The sequence below is a fragment of the Xyrauchen texanus genome, chromosome 23 (genome assembly GCF_025860055.1).
Source record: "Xyrauchen texanus isolate HMW12.3.18 chromosome 23, RBS_HiC_50CHRs, whole genome shotgun sequence".
NCBI lineage: Eukaryota > Metazoa > Chordata > Actinopteri > Cypriniformes > Catostomidae > Xyrauchen > Xyrauchen texanus.
The window spans coordinates 20,235,846-20,255,498 of record NC_068298.1 but is presented as its reverse complement, the minus strand read 5'-3'; the positions used below and the strand labels follow the sequence as shown (position 1 = coordinate 20,255,498).

The window sequence follows — 19,653 nt, the reverse complement described above, 5'->3', positions numbered from 1 at the left end:
CAGCTCCACCTCCTGAGCCTCCCTCAGCGCCACCTCCCTTGGCTCCGCCTCCCGAGCATCCCTCAGCTCCACCTCCCGAGCCCCCCATGGCTCCGCCTCCAGGGCCTTCCACGGTTCCGCCTCCCAGGCCCCCTGACCCGGTTCCCGACCTGTGGCCTCCTCCCAGGCCCCCTGACCCGGTTCCCGACCTGTGGCCTCCTCCCAGGCCCCCTGACCCGGTTCCCGACCTGTGGCCTCCTCCCAGGCCTCCTGACCTGGCCCCAGTCCTGTGGCCTCCTCCCAGGCCTCCTGACCCTGTTCCTGTCCTGTGGCCTCCTCCCAGGCCTCCTGACCCGGTCCCGGTCCTGCGGCCTCTTCCCAGGCCCCCTGACCCAGTCCCTGTCCAGTTGCCTCCTTCCAGGCCCCCTGAACCGGTCCCTGCCCTGTGGCCAGCTCCCAGGCCCCCTGAACCGGTCCCTGCCCTGTGGCCAGCTCCCAGGCCTCCTGAACCTGTCCTTGCCCTGTGTGCCCCCCAGGACTTCCTGCCTGCCCTGTGTGCCCCCCTTGGACCTCCTGCCTGCCCTCTGTGCCCCCTTGGACCTCCTGCCTGCCCTCTGTGCCCCCTTGGACCTCCTGCCTGCCCTCTGTGCCCCCTTTGACCTCCTGTCTGCCCCTTGTGCCCCCCTGGGCTGCCTGTCTGCCCCTTGTGCCCCCTTGGACTGCCTGTTTGCCCCCTGTGTCCCCTTGGTCTGCCTGTTGGCCCCCTTGGACAATTTGTTTTTTGTTTTCCTTGTTTTGTTTTTACTTTTTGGAGCGTCTGGAATCCGCTCCTTAAAGAGGGGCTCTGTCATGTTCTCTGTTGTCTTTTGTTTTTGTGCTGTTATTTTGAAGTTTAGTTTAGTTCCTGTTTCCTGTTTGGTTTTTGTAGTCCTTTTGTAGTTTCATTTTATGATTGGTTTTCCCCTGATTAGTTCTCTTCCCTGATTATTTCCACAGGTGTTCCTTATTCCCTTGTTTGTTCCTTTTTGTATATAAGCCCTTTTAGTTTCTTTTGTTTCCTTGTTAGTTCTTGCATGTGTTATGCTCTGTACTAGGTTTCCTTGTTTTTTTTTTCCCTTTGTCCTGAGTTTTCCCCTGTTTTGTTAATAAAGCTGCACATAGATCCACAACCTCTGCCTGCCTACGTCACAGCTGCATTGTAGAATCCCAATTATCATCTGTATTTTTTATCTATGGTGGTTGTTAATCGTCACCATCACTGAGATGTGTATGCTGAGTGTTGATATCTGTGCTTGCCTGTTTGACAATTTATGATAAAATAGTTCATGAGCGATAAAACCAACCAAATTATAACCTAGCTTTGCAAACATCCCTTTCTCATTGTTCCTTTAAAATTATTCTACTTCTTTACTTTCATTGCATCATATAGTGTTGACTTTACATCGTGATCCGACATAAAGCCAACCAATTAATAGACTAATTTTCTCCATACATCACAGTTATGATATATTGAGTTCTTAAATACAATTGCACCAACCAGGAGAAAGTGTATTATAAATTAACAAGATAAGGTCCCATCCAAAGGAAACACTAAACACCTTAATGATGACTTCAAACGAAACACCATTTTCCCATAATGCTGTGTGAAATTCAAATTACTTTTCATCTGACATCTCAACTAGACATCTCAATTAACTTCTCAACTAGAAATAGCTGTGGAACTCTTTACTAAACAATTTTAGAATGAGACTACTAAGAATTAATTGAACTTTAAAGCTCCCAATAACACATGCATAAATGCAGATGCGAGCAGGCCTGGCCAGTCAATCATTTAAACAAAAATTATGATTTAATTCGTTATTAAATCAATAAAGTTATTTCATTCCTTAACTTAAAGAAATTATGAAAAAAAATGATTCACTTGTCCAAAAGAAGTTTTATCATATGTATGTGTTATCTATATCACGATACTGACCACATTTTTTTTGAGATACTTACCTTGTCCTTAGGCCTGTTGGATCTGTTGACTGGATTTGGGTATTTTAGTCCAGTCAACATAAGACAGTGTTCACATTGACTGGATTTGTATATTATACTTCATTCAATGCTATTGTGATATATTTCTGCAAACGTAATATATATGTCTTCTTAGCAGTGCTGGGTAGTAATGGATTACATGTAATCTGGATTTAATAATCAGATTACAAAATCAAGTACTTGTAATTGGATTAGATTACATTTTAAAATACTCGTGACCAGACTAAAGTTACTTTTTTATAGATTAAATGATTATATATTAACAAGGCAATGACAGTAAATTGTTGATAATTTATTGATTATCCTTATCATTCTTTTTTAAAATATTTTACATTTTTTATTCTAAACCAGCACACCGCTGATATACGTTCGGTAAGTATTTGGGTGTTTTCAGAAGAGAGGGGAAGGGTTGTGTGTGTATTGCATTCAGAACTGAGACTCGCTACTTGCCAGCCAAGGGAAGATGGAGCGGTCTACCTCAACATTTAACCACTGGATCTATAAAGATAATTTCATTTTTAGAATAAAATTACACCAATGGTGTGCAGCTAACACATTGAACTTAATTGCTTCAAAGGATCTAGTGAATGCCATCTTTAATGGTCCTGTCTGCAGGGTACACAATAGTTCAGCTGCAAAATGTGCAGCAATATGAAACAAAGCCCATTGCTCTACTGTTGCTGCTGATGCAGTGGAGTTTATTGCATGAAACTTGACATAAAACTTGATCAGTAAGCAGTAAGGCTTAAAAGTGTTTCAGTGTTTTTAGATGAAAGCTCTGACCTAGCAATGACACTGTTGATTTTATGGTCATTAATGTTCTTAATGTTGCTATTGTTTTATGCACTTAAAATGAACTTGATGTCTCAGTGTTTTGAATTATACATGTTGGCCATGCACTGTCATTGCTGTTAGATTGAATCTATATTTCATGTAATGTTTAATGCAATTTTTAAAAGAGCTCTTTTTGTTATTAATATAGAATGGAATAATTTTTTACTCTGTACTTTTATGTTAAAATGATTATCCTACTCAAATGCATGTAACGTAACATAAAATAAAATAAAATAAGGTTGAAAGTAATCCATTCAAATTAGATTACTTAAAAAATGTAATCTATGAGATTACTTTACTGATTAAATTTTTTGTCATGCAATTTTTAATCAGTACCGACCAGCACTATTTCTTAGGTACACACACCTACTTTTTACATCTAAAAAAATTAATATTTACAAACTTATACAGTAAGATAACATGTTTTATATATCTTATGTTAAATATATTGCCATTTTAGCTGTTAAGATAACGGTAGTCATTTCTTTTTTTTAAATACATTATAATTGTTGACATTTTTGACCAATGCTGCATTTCCTGTGTAAGGCAACGTGACTTGTAATGTACGGCATTACCGATGATCCACTAGATAGAAGGTGGCACAAAGTTTTACTTTTATTTTCCTCTTTGACCTTATTGGAAACCAACAAAGATTATGTTAACTCAATGCCAACTCAGTGTTTGCTGGCTAGACAGTCAGTGACCACAGTGACCTCTCTTCCTCCAGTCCTCAAATATCTTGTTTTTAATTTCACTGTTTACACAAATTCTATATCAAAGTGACTCAGAGGACCACCATGAAAGCAAACACTAGTGTCTTGAACAAGACAAAATACCAATCTACTGAAACCCCTCCCACTCATATACACAGAGAGAAGAGAGAGAGAGAGAGAGAGAGAGAGAGAGAGAGAGAGAGAGATTCTTTCTGAGGTGCTGACATCTGCTGTAGGCTTTAGGATGGAATATGATACTCTCCCATAGTCTGCACATGACCTCCACTGTGACAGCACAGCATACAATACCTTTCCACTTTAGTTAGGGATCCATCAGCAATATTTCTTACATACCTCTAGAATTCAGCTACAACAAGTAAACCTGTAACAGTCAAAATAATGCCTATTAAAGTGCAAAAGACATACCTAATTAGGTATGTCTATTAAAAGTGTCAATTATGCCTCAAAAACCACTTCCTGTCATTTAATTCATTTTGAAACATATTTTGCCAGTCTGTTTGTCCAAATGCGATAATTACACTTTCCATAATCCTAAAAATAGAAATGTATGAAAACATACAATGAGCAATGTCTTAGCATCACCAACTGATATTTTTGTGAGTATGCTACACTTTTATACAATTTATTGCAGGATTTTTTACTTTTGTGCATTATTTGTGCAAAATAAAATACAATTATTTATATATAATAAAATAAATCTAAAAATCTGATAATGACAGCTAGATCCAGTTCTTCAGATTCCACATGCTGTCCTGGCCCTTCCTCTGAGTTTTTTTCCTCCTCTGTAGTGGTCTAAGGCAGAAAGTGAATTGCTTTGCCATTGCATCATTTGTCTGCTAGAATCACTTCAGTGTGTGCCCTTCTCTGATTGTTTAGTCTGCCATAAGAATCTACAGGGGTAACAGGCACGTAAGGAACCCATTGACAACAGGGAGATGAGATTAACCACATGAAAAGGCCTTTATGGGTTGATGCATTGAGCAGGGAGAAGGAAATTACTTACACAGGGGTAAGTGCACTGTCTGCAGCTTTGATATGACAAATTGAGAAGGTCTTTAACATTTCCCTTAAGATGCATTAGGCATTGTTCACTTCACAATGATGAAACACCAAACAAAAGGATGTAATGATTAAGACATAAGGCCCGCCACAGGCAAACAATTGAAGAAAATAATGGGGTCAAGCCATGTTCCAAATGGTCACACCCATTCTTGAAGCCTTTCCATAAGCATGTAAAGCAGTCATGAACTAATGATTAAAGTATTCTCATGGTCATTTGCCAGGCGGACAGGGGCGTTCTTTTATATTCTTAAATAATTATGAAAAAAGTCATTAATATTAATTTTAGTGTTGCTATGTAAAAATGAAAACTTGACAATAAGCACCACTGTCAATAATAATAATAACTGAACAAAATGACTCTTACAAAAAACATAATTTGTGGCTGTTCACACCAAACAAATGTTTTAGGTCTTATTGTGGTGTGTTTTTTTTTTATTATTATTGTTTTTCTATGTATATAGGCTGATGCGATGATGGATGAATTTGACCCTTGTGCTGCGTTTTACTCTTTTTATAGCATCTCGCACAGGAGTGCTGCATTTTTTAAAAGTAGCCTATTACTTCAGTAGATTTAAAACATGAAATATGTTCATATGTATGTCTCTTTATGTTTCTGTGGCAGCTGAATTGTTCGGAGAGAGAAGTTTTTTGTTTTTCTGCTGGTAACCGGTTAATTTTATTCCAATCATTTTAATCCAATAAATGTCCAAAAAATAATAGGCTCTCTTTTTAATAGAATATAAGAATGCACTTTGCATTTTTTGATTCTGAAGGAAAATGCCAGTTTAAAAACGACTGTTATTTAAATAAAAATTATTTGGCCGCAAAAGGTGACGTTTAGTCCGTACGTGTCCACGCAGTGTGTGTGTGCATGCATGAGAGAGAGATTTAGGCTATTAATTGATTTTAGGTGGCCAAAAAAATATTGGAAATATTTGAAATATTTTTGGGGATATATTTGATATTAAGAACACATTTATTGAAAAGACTTGTTATGATTTGTGTCTGGAAATTTCGCTTACATGCGAAAACATTTTATCCCTTATTTTTGCTTATTTTGGGTTAGGCATGTTGCTTATATTTTGAGCTTGATTTTCCATAACGGGTGCCTTGTTTTTCTTGTGAAATCTGGAAACACTGCAACAGAGTACTGAAAAGTGTTTTAGAAACTAACTTAAAAGCAAAGTAATCCGTCAAGTAATCTGATTACAATTTAAGTAATGTTTGTAGTGGATTACTTTTTGAGTAACTTACCCATCACTGGCCAAGAACAGTGAGACACCTGCGTTCTGCTCGATTCGTGGTGCTGTGTCTAGCTTTTAATTCGTGCAATGCTTAAATATTTTTTAACAATTCACTGTATTAGGCTAATATTTTATATAACAATAACTGTAATAATAACTCAGGTATTTTGGCAGAAACGATGGTTAGGCCTACTATGGTTATTTTGTTGGAAAAAGGCATAAAATAATTTGAATGATCTCAGACCCACACACACACACACACACGGTGGAAATGGGAGTTTTTCTCTCCAATCGACTGCAGCGGCAGCAGCAGCAACTTTTGAATGGTTCACGCCTCTCCGGGGAGTTTCCTCCAAGGAGAAGTTTTACTTTTATGTATAGCACCTGTTGTGTCGCCAGTTGGCCGTCTGCGCTCTCCAAAAATTCGGAGCCGCCGTCACAGACACCTCGCAAGACGTACATTTTCTTTCTGAACGTTTCTGGACGTTAAGCGCTTCAACTGTAATTTTATCCAGAATTGATAGCAAGTTACATTGTTTGGGAATTAAATGTGATTGGTTCTGAACAACGTTATGCATTGCGTACACTTTACGCGAATGGACTACGTATGTTTGCAGGGAAAGTGGAACACTTTGCAAACGGTCACGTGTTTGTCTCGCATTTGAACAGAGCATCGTAAATTGTGAGATAACAGTCATACACATTTTCAAATGTTCTCTTGAATGTTTATGTGCGAGAGTTTTTCCAGAGTAATTTAGCGAACAGGTGCGCGCTCACAAAGTTACACTAATAAATGCGCGCTGCTGCGTCCACTTTGAGCAGATGCTTTTCAAGGAACTTTCCACAAAGAACTTTCCGCAGTAAAAAACAAAGAAGATCTCCGGCCGATCAGGATTATGTGGACTTTACTTTGCGTGTACGTCTTACAGATGTGGTCAAAGTTGGATACCCGACTCACAAACAATATTCCTGCATGGTGATTGAAACAAAACATTCTAAGTGCCCATAAGCGCCAACAGCCACCATTTATCCAAATGATTCCGTTGCTTCTCTTGATTCTCATATCGTCTCTACATCAGCATGGGTCGGTGGCGGAATCGAGTCACATCAGTAAGATTCACCACGCAAGTACGAAAGAACAAAATGGTAAGTTAAAACAGTCCTCGCATGATTTTTTGTTTTCTCAAACTTCTGATGGTCCCATTTAACTTGACGCGCTCGTAGACGACTGCTTAACCTCTCGGGACACATTGAGTTTCCTTTGCAATTAATGACCACGTTATATTAGGTTCAAACGGCATTATGTTTAGTAGGAAGTTGAAGTTACCTTAGGCTTTCATGTGCATGCAACACACATCAGTATGTGTATTTAAGAGAAAAAAAAAGACTCGGTTTCCTGAGGTGCGATTTCTCTCGGATCGCAGAAAGAGTCTATTCATGAAGCGTGGGGAGCCCCGGGGCCATGATATTTGCTTGCAGGTGAGCTAAAAAGCCCTTGTATAATAATAATAAAGCCAACGTTTCCATTTAACTTTGTCTGCTCTAAAAGTTCACACAAACTAAGTTAGTGGTTGTAAAGCTGAAGTTGGTGGGGACAAGCAAACTGTCACCCATTGCGCACCATTAACTTATGTTGACTTAAGCGGGAGCGCCCCTAACTGTGTCGGGTAAACCAGAGTGGAAACATCCCGCATTTAAACCACGTCTCTGAGCTATCATCGTTTCCATAAATTATGGAACATGCATCACATGTCTACATGGAATGTCTTTATAAAATGTACGTTATTTATTCCAAGGAACCCTATGAAAGTATGAAAAACTTCCTGTTCAAAAACAAACATGTCATATTGAAATTTTTATATTTTAGTGCGCCCACCCAACATGCACCCCATTTGACATACTGTTTGTGTACCTATTTATGTTCTGCCCTTCTGTTTCCCTTCAGTCCAAAATTGCCCAATCTTGTAATCTTTATCTCAAAGAGGCAGACTTACTTCAATTGGCACATCTAGCACATATATAGTCCTCTTCGTTCAGAGCTGTGTGCCAAGGAAGACCCTTGTGAATGCCATTTGATCCTTGGCTGTAACTGCAACTTTATTCCCCAATGACTTGAATGAGGTGAATTGATAGTATGCTCTGCCAAGTATCTTTGAACGGAGTGTCTTGTTCTCTGACTCTCTTTAATTGCCTTAACAGTAGATGCTCTGTCGCTGCCATCTCTGGTTGGTGTTGATGGAGGCAGTTCTTTGCACTGATCCGAGGCTGGTTTTATTTCACAACTGCAGTGTGAGATTGAGGTCAGGTTAAAAAGGTACTCGACCAACTTTTTCCAGGTTAACCTCAATAGAGGGTTTGCCAACCCACAGTTCGCTTAGCCAATCACTCATCTCACAAATTATTTTTCAAGCAATTTAAGTCCAACATTTTATTTTTGTCTTTGGTTCCCCTTCATTGACACTCAAATGAAATTTGTTTTTCATATCTAATATTATAATACAGAATTTGGTTTAGAAATGTACATCTCTGAGCCAACTGAGTGTAGTATGGCATTCACTACAAATAAATAACAAGCTTAATTAGGATAAACTCTTTTGGTCTTTTCATATCTCTGATATTTGTACTTTTAAGTTTGTTTTATAGGTTTGACAAAACAAAAGTACCTCTTAAGTTACACTGAGTGTGAACTGTAAGCAGCTGAATTTAGTTGTTTAAGGTCGACCAATGGATGTTTCCACTATTCCATCCCTACCAGTGAATCAAATGGCACTTCTCGTCTCAGTATTGACCTGACCTTAAAAGTAGCTTCATTTAATTGTTACAACTGACTGTGCTGAAGGTTAGACTCTTTATAGTAATGTCCAAAAGGTTACAACAATGCCAACACTAGAGCTTTGACTGGATTGTTTTACTGCTTAAAATCCCCATTTATTCCCATGTTTTGAGCTAATGAGAGATATCCGCCATCTGAACTTAATTTTAGACCATGGTGTGAAATGTTTGACATCCAGCAGATATATTAAGTGTATAGCCAAATCAACAGTTGCTGATAGTTTGTGGGGATAGTTTGACATGTAAGCAGAAATATGTCTGAACCCAAATGCCTGACAGGTGAAAAGTTGCTCATTAACCCTTGTTGCAACAGAGTACTTTATCATGTGGCCTACCCTAATGATGGAACTACAAATACTTGCACCATAGTCAGATAGCTGTTCACACCTCTGGTTGTATGTCAGCGTTGTATTTGTGGTAATAGAAGAAGGTAAAACACCTCTGACATCCCAGGTGGAGATGTGTGAGAGTCAGCCTCAATAACAACGAATGCCTTATGAGGCTCTGTATTACTGTATAACTCAGTTAGGATTGGGGTTAATGTGGTGCACCAGCTTACTAGGAAATGCAGCGTGCCTCACATAGCACAGTTAAGTGTGTGTGAAATCACAGAGATGGCATGTGTGTAATGATTAAGGTCAAGAATTGCTTGAAAGCTCACAAGCAACACTTTAAAAAAGTGAAAGTTTTACACTTAAGTCTGTTGTCAACTGTCTTTTTCTTTCAGATTCATAAGTTTATCAAAGTGTTGTATTTATGCATTTTTATACAGTAACTTGTGTTTTTGTTACAGATGGAGGACATATTGAAAAATATATATATTTGTTGAGTTACAAACAAAATTCATTGACGTGTTTTAGAAAGTAACTTAATTGTGAAGTTGGTAATGTGATTTTATTTTTCAATGATCACTAAATTAATCTTATAACCCACAACAAATTACCTCTAATGCTGTAACTATAAAATAAATTATGGCAATTTTCATAAAAAAAACCACATAATTTAAATTCTATTCCCTCACTACCCCGATATATTGATATAAGTTCATGGTAAATATTTGTTTAATATCTGTGATGTGTGGATTTGAAACCTTACAATTTCTGTCTGTTCATTGGACAGATTTCTCCTTTATTCCTTTTCAATGCTGTTTAGAATGTTGGGGCCGAGTGCTTGAGACTGGTCCACGTGTAAATGCACGTCACTGTTCTGATCTGTCCATTGAGCCATGCTGACTGATCCGGGTAACGTTACCTTTCGTGTTTGGGACACTTGGCATTTTTATATTTCTTGTATGGAACTAAAAACGACAGTGCTTAATCAGAGAGTCAACCAACTTTGTTGTCGTACCAGTGCAAACTCTTACAAAGTTTAATTGCACTGTTAGGAAAAATGGTCGCAAAATTAGTCTCAGTCTGGAGCCCTGATTTATTTTGTGGAATCTGATAATTTTCTACAGCACACCTGACAATCTTTTATAGCACACTAGTGTGCTGTGGCACAGTGGTTTGGAAATGCTCACTTACCCGACACTGATCAGTATGTGTGTTTACTGGGATTCGAATTTGTTATGTTCTGACATGGTCTACCATTTGAGCTACAGAAACAACATTGATCGTAAAACGTTTAATACTCATTATGCAGCTCTAATTAAGTACTTGTGTATATATTATAGTTTGGTCTACCAGTTGAAAACCACATATGTAACAATTTAACAATATAATATAAATATATATTGTGGGGACTCAATTTCTATGAAATTTGAAATATAAACCTGCATGTACAATCCATTTCTCAAAGGAGAGCTAAATGGTTTAGGTATTGCTTTTGTTGTAAATACTTCTGAGGAAAATGGTTCCCAGAACTCTAAGACTGTGTGGCAGCTGGCAGTGCTCTTGCTTGGCAGACTCCTTTTTATGTTGCATAGCATTTCAAGTTTATACTGCAATTGTGAATTGTGCATGTACTGTGGGTCGTGGCTAGCAAACGCAAATCAAAAGGATTTTAAATACCCAGTAGTCCAGTGAAATGTAACAACCTTTGTGGTAACACACACAGACCCACACAAATCGACACACACACCTGAGACAAATGACTCCCTGTTAAAGTAAGAGATTACCCCAGTCCTTTTTCAACAAGGCCTTCTCGCTGTATTACTGTAGGCATTGAAGTTTGCTGTCTGTCGGCACACTATACCCTGCCAATGCCCGAGTTTCTAAACTTAAATTCGACCAAGTTTTTTCATTGAAAACCTTAAAGAGAGAGTTCAGCCAAAAACTGATCTGAAAATTCTCTCATTTACTCACCCTCATGCCATCCCAGATGTGTATGAATTTCTTTCTGCAGCAGAACATAAATTTAGATTTTTAGAAGAAAATGTCAGATCTGTTGATCCTCCCAAAGCAAGTGAATGGTGTCCAGAGCTCAGGAGGTACAAAATTGACAAAGGAGGCATACAAGTAATCCATACTCCAGTGGTTAAATCTGTATCTTCCGCAACAATAGGATAGGTGTGGGTGAGAAACAGATCAATCTTTTAATATCTTTTTTTTTACTACCAATCTCCACATTTGACCAGCACCAGTATGTGGCTTAATGTGAAAGTGAAATTCACCACCAATTAATCTGTTTCTAACCCACACCCAGGGCAGCATTAAGGTACTGTGGGACCTATGGGGGCTACGTTGTTACTATGTCCATGCACTACATCGACGCATATTGCTGTTGCACAACATCTCCATGTTTACATCAGCATCTACCTCTGCATGCATTTACATACCCTTCCTCCCACCATTGTCGGGTGGCAGAGGCATAGTTGAAAATTCTGTCATCCTTTACTCCCTCATGTTGATCCAAACCTGTATGACTTTCTTCTGTGGAACACAAAAGGAATTGTAAGGCACTAATAGACAGTATGTTTGTCTCAGTCAGTATTGACTTTCATTGGATCTTTTTTCTATTAAATGATTTTCTTTTTAATTGCCAATTTTCTTTATTGCCCTAACATCACTTTTCATGTTTCATTGAAGAAAGTAATTTGGGTTTGGAAAAACAAGGGTGAGTGGCCTAAATAATGAAAAAAATATGTACATTTTGTGGTGAGTTATCCCTTTTAAAAGGACGATCTTCTGGGACTTTGAAGACATTATATGCACAATATATAACTAGTTTGTTTAAAAGGAAATCTCTTTTCATTCACCCATCTAGAATAGAAAATTGCATGGTTGCAGTGTCCATGTTTTTGCTGTCAACACACTTGAAAGGCAACGCAACAGATTTGGCAAGTAAGCAAGTCAGTGCCTGTGTGATGTTTGTCATGACGGACAGTGAGTGTACATTCCTACCCCAAACAGGGCTCCAATTTACAGGGATCAGCAGCAGGACTGGGGAGTTTCTATATGGAACTGGGTCACAGCCTTGGATTTTTTTTACCTTCTATAATTTTAGTCTTTCTGTCTTTTGTGGTGGCACCACCTGTGCCTCCATCAACCTAATACCCATAATCCTGTGAATGATATGTCCCCTCTTCTCAGTTAAATATAAGATCAAGAAATCTTTGGTTTGCTTACTGAAATGGACATTGCAAGATAATTTCACCATGAACAGTAATGGTCTACTTACCCTTCTTTGCTTAGGGAATCAGGCCCCTGTTCCCCTCTTTAAGGTCATTTTAGTGTCTCCAGTCTGCTGTGGTCACTCAGGGCTGGGATAGTTTTAAGTTTGAATATTTTTGTAATCCTAGAAGCAGTGAAGACCTTTGGCCAACTGCTTCTGATTTAGGACAAAGAAAACACAGGAATCAGATTTTAAAGACTGTAATTGTGCTACATTGCTGCTTCCTCCTGTCTGCTAAGCGCTAATTGTTGATGATATATAACATCTAGGAGTTCTTAATGTCTTTTTGGCCCCAGGCAAGTGCACTTGTAATGTTGAGCCCGGAGTTGATTTTTCAAAATCCGTAAATCTCATATTCCACTGACAACAAATATGATACCAAAGTGTTTTGGCTTCAGTCAAATGTGCATAACCACAAATAGGTATTTTATCTCTCATTATACAAACCTACTCGCTTGTCTCCAGACAGGAAGTTTACACCTCATTAAACACTCAAAACTAATTTATATATATTTGTACATTTGACAGATGCTTTTATCCAAAAGGAATTACAGTGCATTGAAGATATACATGTGTCAGTGTGAGTGTTACAATTGATCAGCTGATATGGTGCTAACAGTGCTAAGGTTGTGGGTTTGATTCTCAGGGGATTCATGAACTGTTACAATATATATACTTTGGATCCTCTGTAAGTTGCTTTGGATAAATGTCGCAACAAAATGCATAAACAGTTGTTCACTGGGGAACAAACCCATGGTCTTGGTCATTGCTATGGCCATCAGTGGTTCCCAACCCTGTTCCTCAAGGTCCCCCAACACTACACATTTTGTTTATCTCCCTTATCTGACACACCCAGTTCAGGTCTTGGAGTCTCCACTAACAAGCTAATGAGTTGAATCAGGTGTGTTTGATAAGGGAGATATCCAAAATGTGTAGTGTTGTGGGGGCCTCCAGGAACAGGGTTGGGAACCACTAGAGAATGCAACAGTCTGGTTGCAGAAGTAAAATTCCCATTCATTTTTCCATGGGGAAATGTATTTATGATAAAAATGATAAACTCTGAGGTTGTTAATTTATGGCATACAGCATGCTTCAGTTGTAGCCATTGGTCCTCGTTACTTCATCTTTATTTATAAAAAGTGTTTAAATAGCGGAATTTCTGGATAATAATTGCACTACTCAAACAAGCTTTGTGCCGACTATGCTCTTAAACTACAAACTATTATCTGAATTTTTGCAATAAAATCGACATATGTTTGTATACATATAATCAACAACTTATAATCAATAGTTTGATAATTTTCTAATTTGATTACTGAATTTGCAATGCTTCATGGGATTGTAGTTCATGCCCTAATGTAAGATGTTAAGTACAGTCTTGTACCTTTTGTCTATTTGCCTGATTTTCACTATTTTGCTTCAAAATCGAAGTTTCTAATGGGGCTCTCAGAGCTGGTTGGTTTGATTAGTGGCTTGGAACTCTTTTTATGAGTAATTTTATTAAATCCTTATGGAATAAATTAATGGGGAAAAATAATTCCAGAACCAAGGCAGTTGAAAAAGTTGTGCACTATAGGAATAGATGTATAAACAAATAATGCTTTCAACAGCTCAGTTCCAGCATTAACACTGACCATGGGTTCATTGGCCATCTGCCAATGGCTCTCTGCTTGTCTAGACAGAAGGGGTGGGGCATCTAACCCTCAGGTCCAGCTTACATTGTGCCACTACTTCCTGTCAATCACTACCAGACAACAGCACTTCCTCAAGCTTTGACCCATCCCTCAACTTGACACTATGCTCCCTTTCTTTATTCATCTTACCTGTCACTCCCAGGCAGTTTGAAGACCAATGTTTATGGACTTTTTAATAAGCAAATACTTAAGCAGCCTTTAACAGCTTGTTTTGTTTCAGAGTTCATGAAAAATCATCTTTATTTTCTTAAAACATTACACCGTATACTGAAAATAAGTTGATTTGTGGGGGATGCGGCGAGGTGCTGGTTCAGTTTGAATGGGTTTAGTTGCCCTCACAAAAGCTTGCCCCCTGGTCATTTAATCCTCTGTGCTGAAACAAGTGAATAACCTGCAACTGTTTGCTAGGGCAAGTGATCTGCCGGAACAGATAATTCTATGCTCTTAGGCATAAGCTGTCTGTGGTTATTGCCTGTTTTCAGAACAAACTGGATTCCAGAGGCCTTAGAATTTTTGGCAACAGGTAACTGTGATGACTTTGGTTCCTATCTCTTCAAGGCTTGTCTACATACCTTGGCAGATGTCAGCACTCGCTGTTAGAAAGGTGTTTTAAAGTGCCACTCCCTTTTTTTTTAGTACAAGGAAGACAAATATAAGCTGAGCTTCACCCCATTCCTCTTCTTCAGTTAACTAATTTTAACAAGTTGTGTTCACACTGCCAGCTACTTTGTCACTGCGTGTCGCCAGTAGCTGGCGGTAAGGTTGCTAGTGTGTATGGAGAGTCTAAACAGCACTGTTTCTTTACATTTAATACTATTATTAAAATATTAGAATCACGTGAGCTCTACCATCTTCTCTCATATTGGCTGTCGCATCCGAAAGTCGCTCTTCATTTGCATAAAGTTAAACATTTCTCAACTTTTGTCACGTCGCTGTACATGCCCGCATCCGGTCGACATCGCTCATGTTGCGGGAAGATGCCAGCTCTCATTGAAAATGAATTGTGTGTGTGTGTGTGTGTGTGTGTGTGTGTGTGTGTGTGTGTGTGTGTGTGTGTGCGTGTATTTATCACTTTGTGGGGACCAAATGTCCCCATAAGGATAGTAAAACCCAAAATTTTTGACCTTGTGGGGACATTTTGTCAGTCCCCATGAGGAAAACAGCTTATAAATCATACTAAATTATGTTTTTTGAAAATGTAAAAATGCAGAAAGTTTTCTGTGAGGGTTAGGTTTAGGGGTAGGGTTAGGTTTAGGGGATAGAATATAAAGTTTGTACAGTATAAAAACCATTATGTCTATGGAAAGTCCCCATAAAACATGGAAACACAACGTGTGTGTGTGTGTGTGTGTGTGTGTGCGTGTGCGTGTGCTTGTGCGTGTGTTGTTAGCCAGCTTATATATCTATTAAAATACACCTCTCACTGCAGATAGGTTTAAAACTAGATTACATTAATATCCTGGCATTGGTGTAAACAACAACTTCTACATAGCTTGTATGCATCTGTAAGATTTAATTAGTGGTGCTTGCAAAGCATCACTATTGTAATCTCACATACTTATTATTTTTTTTATTTTTATATCTCCGTACAAAAATTCGGCACCTAACTCGTCCCGCACCGTTTGGCGTAGACCCACGAATGAGGTGTCAAATCGAACGGCCTATTGAGGACACGTGTGCTGTGACTTTTATAAGCGATCGGGGGTACGGTATTTGCCCCAGGGGCAAAAAAGCGGCCGAAAAATCCCATAGACTTAACATTGCAACAAACTTTGACGCGTCACAGCTCCGAGCGAGGATTTCGCAGAAACGTGTGATTCGCCACATTTGAAGAGGCTGGCAGGCTCTGTAAGAACGTACCTCAATATGGGGTAAGTGTTGCACCCCTGGGGGGCAGGGCTGCCCAAAGTTGCCCCCATTGACTTACAATGGTGTAGGACGGCCCATGAAATGAAATGGCATAGGGATTTTGTATTGAACATAGCTCTGGATCACAGTGTCATAGAGACAAGGGGGCGGGCTCATTTTACTCAGACGACCAATCAGTCTCTCAGGATCATTTCTATCAAGCCACGCCCTAGCAACAATTTAGAGCACCTTAGCAACCCATAGACTTCTAATGAAAGAGATCAAAGGGATATCTACGGATAGAAGTGTCATAGAAACACAAGGGTGGTCTCGTTTGACTCTGGGCAGCAAACAGCCAATCATGAATCACCTCAACACTTCCTAGCCCCTCCCTAGCAACCATTGTCGAGCACCATAGCAACCAAAATCCATACAGGGATATCTTCCATTCTGAATGTCACAGAGGCATGGGAGTTGGTTTATATCATTCATACTGACAAGCAGCCTTTGGAGATTCACGATTGGCAGCTGCCAAGCCACTCCCTAGCAACTAAACAGAGTACCCTAGCAACCGAGTAACAAATCACGTATTTCTGCACCAGAAAATCGTACAGACTTCTGGGTTCATTTCTTTCAACCAGGACGGCAAGGAGACTTCATTAGTATCACTATGGTAACTGCCTAGCAACCAGATGGGGTTACCCTAGCAACTGAGCAACAAATCACATATCTCTGCACCAGAAAACACTACAGAATTCCGGGTTGACTTATTTCACTCAGGATGGAAAGGAGCCATGTATTGTATTACCTTGGTAACTGCATAGCAACCACACGGGCTTACCCTAGCGACCGAGTAACAAATCACATATTTCTGCACCAGAGAATCGTACAGACTTCTGGGTTGATTTATTTACGACCATAATTTTTGCTCTTCAAGTTACAACATGCTGTTTGACGAGTTTCGCCACGGCAAGCACCACTCACATTTTCTTCAGGAAATGTACCCATCTAGTTATCTTTGCTGTTTCCTTTGGTTTGTAGTGGTAAATATTACTGAAGTGGCAGGCATTCAGTCCAAAGGATTTTTGTAGGTTTTACTATTTTTCAAACTATGTGAGCCTGGCAAATGAAAAATATTTTTTGCACTTAATAAAGCATGTTTCCACAATGTTTATGATTGGGAGGATCGCTGATTGAGCACGCCAGCCCACACACAAAGACACACTCTATTAGCAAAATGGTATGCCATTATGATTGCTGTTTGTTCTGTGGTTCTGAATTGAGGGAAATATTTAACTTTTAAAAACCACACCACTGTGATATCATTACCACATTCAGCCTCTCTCTGCTAACCCCTGGCTACAGTTTTTGTGCAAGCGAGATTGATAATCCTCCACTTGAAATCATGTGAAAAATGTGAAATGTATTACTAATGTAATAAACTGTCCACCAGCCACTGAGAATTCACTGAAGCCTGACCCTTGTTCAAATTTCCATGTTAGCACTTGACATGTTTTAGATGTCATAAAAATGGCACAAAATGTGGAAAACTGACAATGTTCTATAAACATACAAAACAATACGCTACTTCAGAGACGTGGCCTTGCAGGTAGTTCACATTGTCCGATATGTTGCATGGTGGCTCTTATGTGCAGCTGACCAAAGTTCAAATTTGACTTGCAATCCTCCACCTTCTCCCATTTGTTTTCTGTCTCCTTTTATCACTATCTCTTGTCAATAAAAATGTCAGAAAGAACAAAAACAGTGCTGTACTTTTCTGTGTAAATTTTGGCTTGCTCGCCCCGGTTACTGTTCACTTGCATTGTATGGAAAAGAGGAAATTGGACATTCTGCTGTATGCCTTGTTTTTTGTTCTGTGTAAAAAGAAAAATCATACAGATTTCAGACAACATGAGGGTGACTTTCATTTTTGGGTGAGCTATTTCTGTAACATTGTCTTTTCCACACACTATAAACCCTAATAAGTTGAATCTACTCAAATGTTTTGAGGAAAGTCATTCCCTCAATTTAATGAGTAATGGTGCCTAACAAAACTCCTTTTTTTTTTTTTTTTTTTCTCAGTTCACCTAATGTGGTCTTTCAATTGAATTAATTTAAATATTTAAGTACATATAACTTAAAAGGCAAGTATATGTAACTCAACTTTTCAATTAATATATTGTTGTTTACTTAAATTGAATGAGCTATTAATAATGCCAAGTAGTAATTACTTGTTTTTAATTAACAGCTTTGTTAAGGTTTGGTCCCTTACACTTCCATAAAACATACTGGTTTAACAGCATATTAACCATATTTATTAAAAGAACAAAATACAATCATGCTTGTAGTAAAATTACAGCTACACACTGCACAACTGGAAAATGAATGGTGGAAAATATTAATATTAACGTCTTGGTTACTGTTGTAACCCCCGTTCCCTGATGTAGGGAACGAGACGTTGTGTCGCTGTAGTGACACTAGGGGCGCTCTTAAGAGCCCCAAACACCTCTGATCTTTGAGAAAAGGAAAATGGGTATTGGTGAGTGGAATTTGCATGCCACTCCCCCAGACATACAGGTATAAAAGGAGCTGGCTCTCAGCCACTCATTCAGGTTATGCTCCGAGGAACCAAGACAAGGTTCTGGACATTTCAGCGGGTAGTACAGCATTGTGGCTAGAGGGACACAACGTCTTGTTACCTCCATCAGGGAACGGAGGTTACAACACTAACCAAGAAGTTCCCTTTCTGTCACACTCTTGACATTGTCGGTGTATTGACACTAGGGGTCCCTATACGAAATGCCACAACTAGCTGAACTGAGTTACATGGACTGCAGGTGCAAGCAAGCCACTGCATACCTAAAAGCAGGTGCACTCAGTCTGCACATTGCCTCCCCCCAATTCCCCAAAAATGTAGCGTAGTTCCACACACCCCGAGTGGGAAGACATATCTACTATGGGAACAGGCCGTGCCAGCCGCATACTTTTTTCTCCCCACAGAGTGACTTTTTTTCGGCTATGGCAAAATGTATTTGCGTCGGGGAAGGTGTTCTTTCCCAGGAGGGAAAGACACCACGGAGACCACATCTTGCCAGAAGGGGAGGTTAACATGTACCAATACGTCGCATGGGATTAGGTCCTACCCAGAGGGGAGGAGCTCTACAAATGCGGCGACCATGGAAAAGGGAGCTCTGCCCTTGGAAGAAGTGGACCTACTGACAGTGAAACCATACTGCAGAAAATACATCACGGGGTTACCACAGGTAACCAGCACATGTGGAGCACATACCCCAGTACAGGGCATCCTAGCGCACGTACTGGCAAATTTGCCAGCCACAGGGCTAGGGAGGAAAGACATCCAGGGTCCATGGACTCGTGAACTTGCATGGGGGGGGGGGGAAGCACACGTCTTCCCCTCCCGGAGGGGAAAGGCGCTGTACGCCAGCGGTACACCCAGCCAGCTTCCCATGATACTTACCTGTTTGGACCTGACAACACGTGGGACTAAACTGGCTCAACCCAGAGATTATGAAATCTTGTGAAGGTATCGGGTGTTGCCCACTGCCCTGCAGATGTCTGCTAGAGAGGCGCCATTGGCTAGTGCCCAAAAGGACGCTACACTCTTCATGGAGCGTGCTTGTAATATCAAAGGGGCGGGCACGGCCTGGTATACCAAGCAATGGCATCCACGCTCCAGTGGGCAAGCCTCTGTTTGGAGACTGCATTCCCTTTCCTCTTTCCACCAAAGCCGACAAAGAGCTGTTCCTTGTGTCTAAA

The 19,653-nt window shown here is 39.7% G+C and overlaps 1 protein-coding gene and 1 pseudogene across 1 annotated transcript in view; one reads left to right on the top strand and one right to left on the bottom strand.

Moving 5' to 3' along the window:
- LOC127617269 (glycine receptor subunit beta-like) overlaps positions 1 to 8,107 on the bottom strand; it is a 42,449-nt pseudogene extending 34,342 nt beyond the window's left edge.
- Positions 6,236 to 19,653, top strand: part of pdgfc (platelet derived growth factor c) — an 81,431-nt gene continuing 68,013 nt past the window's right edge. The window contains exon 1 of the mRNA XM_052089215.1: positions 6,236 to 7,036. Coding sequence (XP_051945175.1) covers positions 6,925 to 7,036 — 112 coding nt within the window. The 5' untranslated portion in view covers positions 6,236 to 6,924. The remainder of the gene's footprint in view (positions 7,037 to 19,653) is intronic.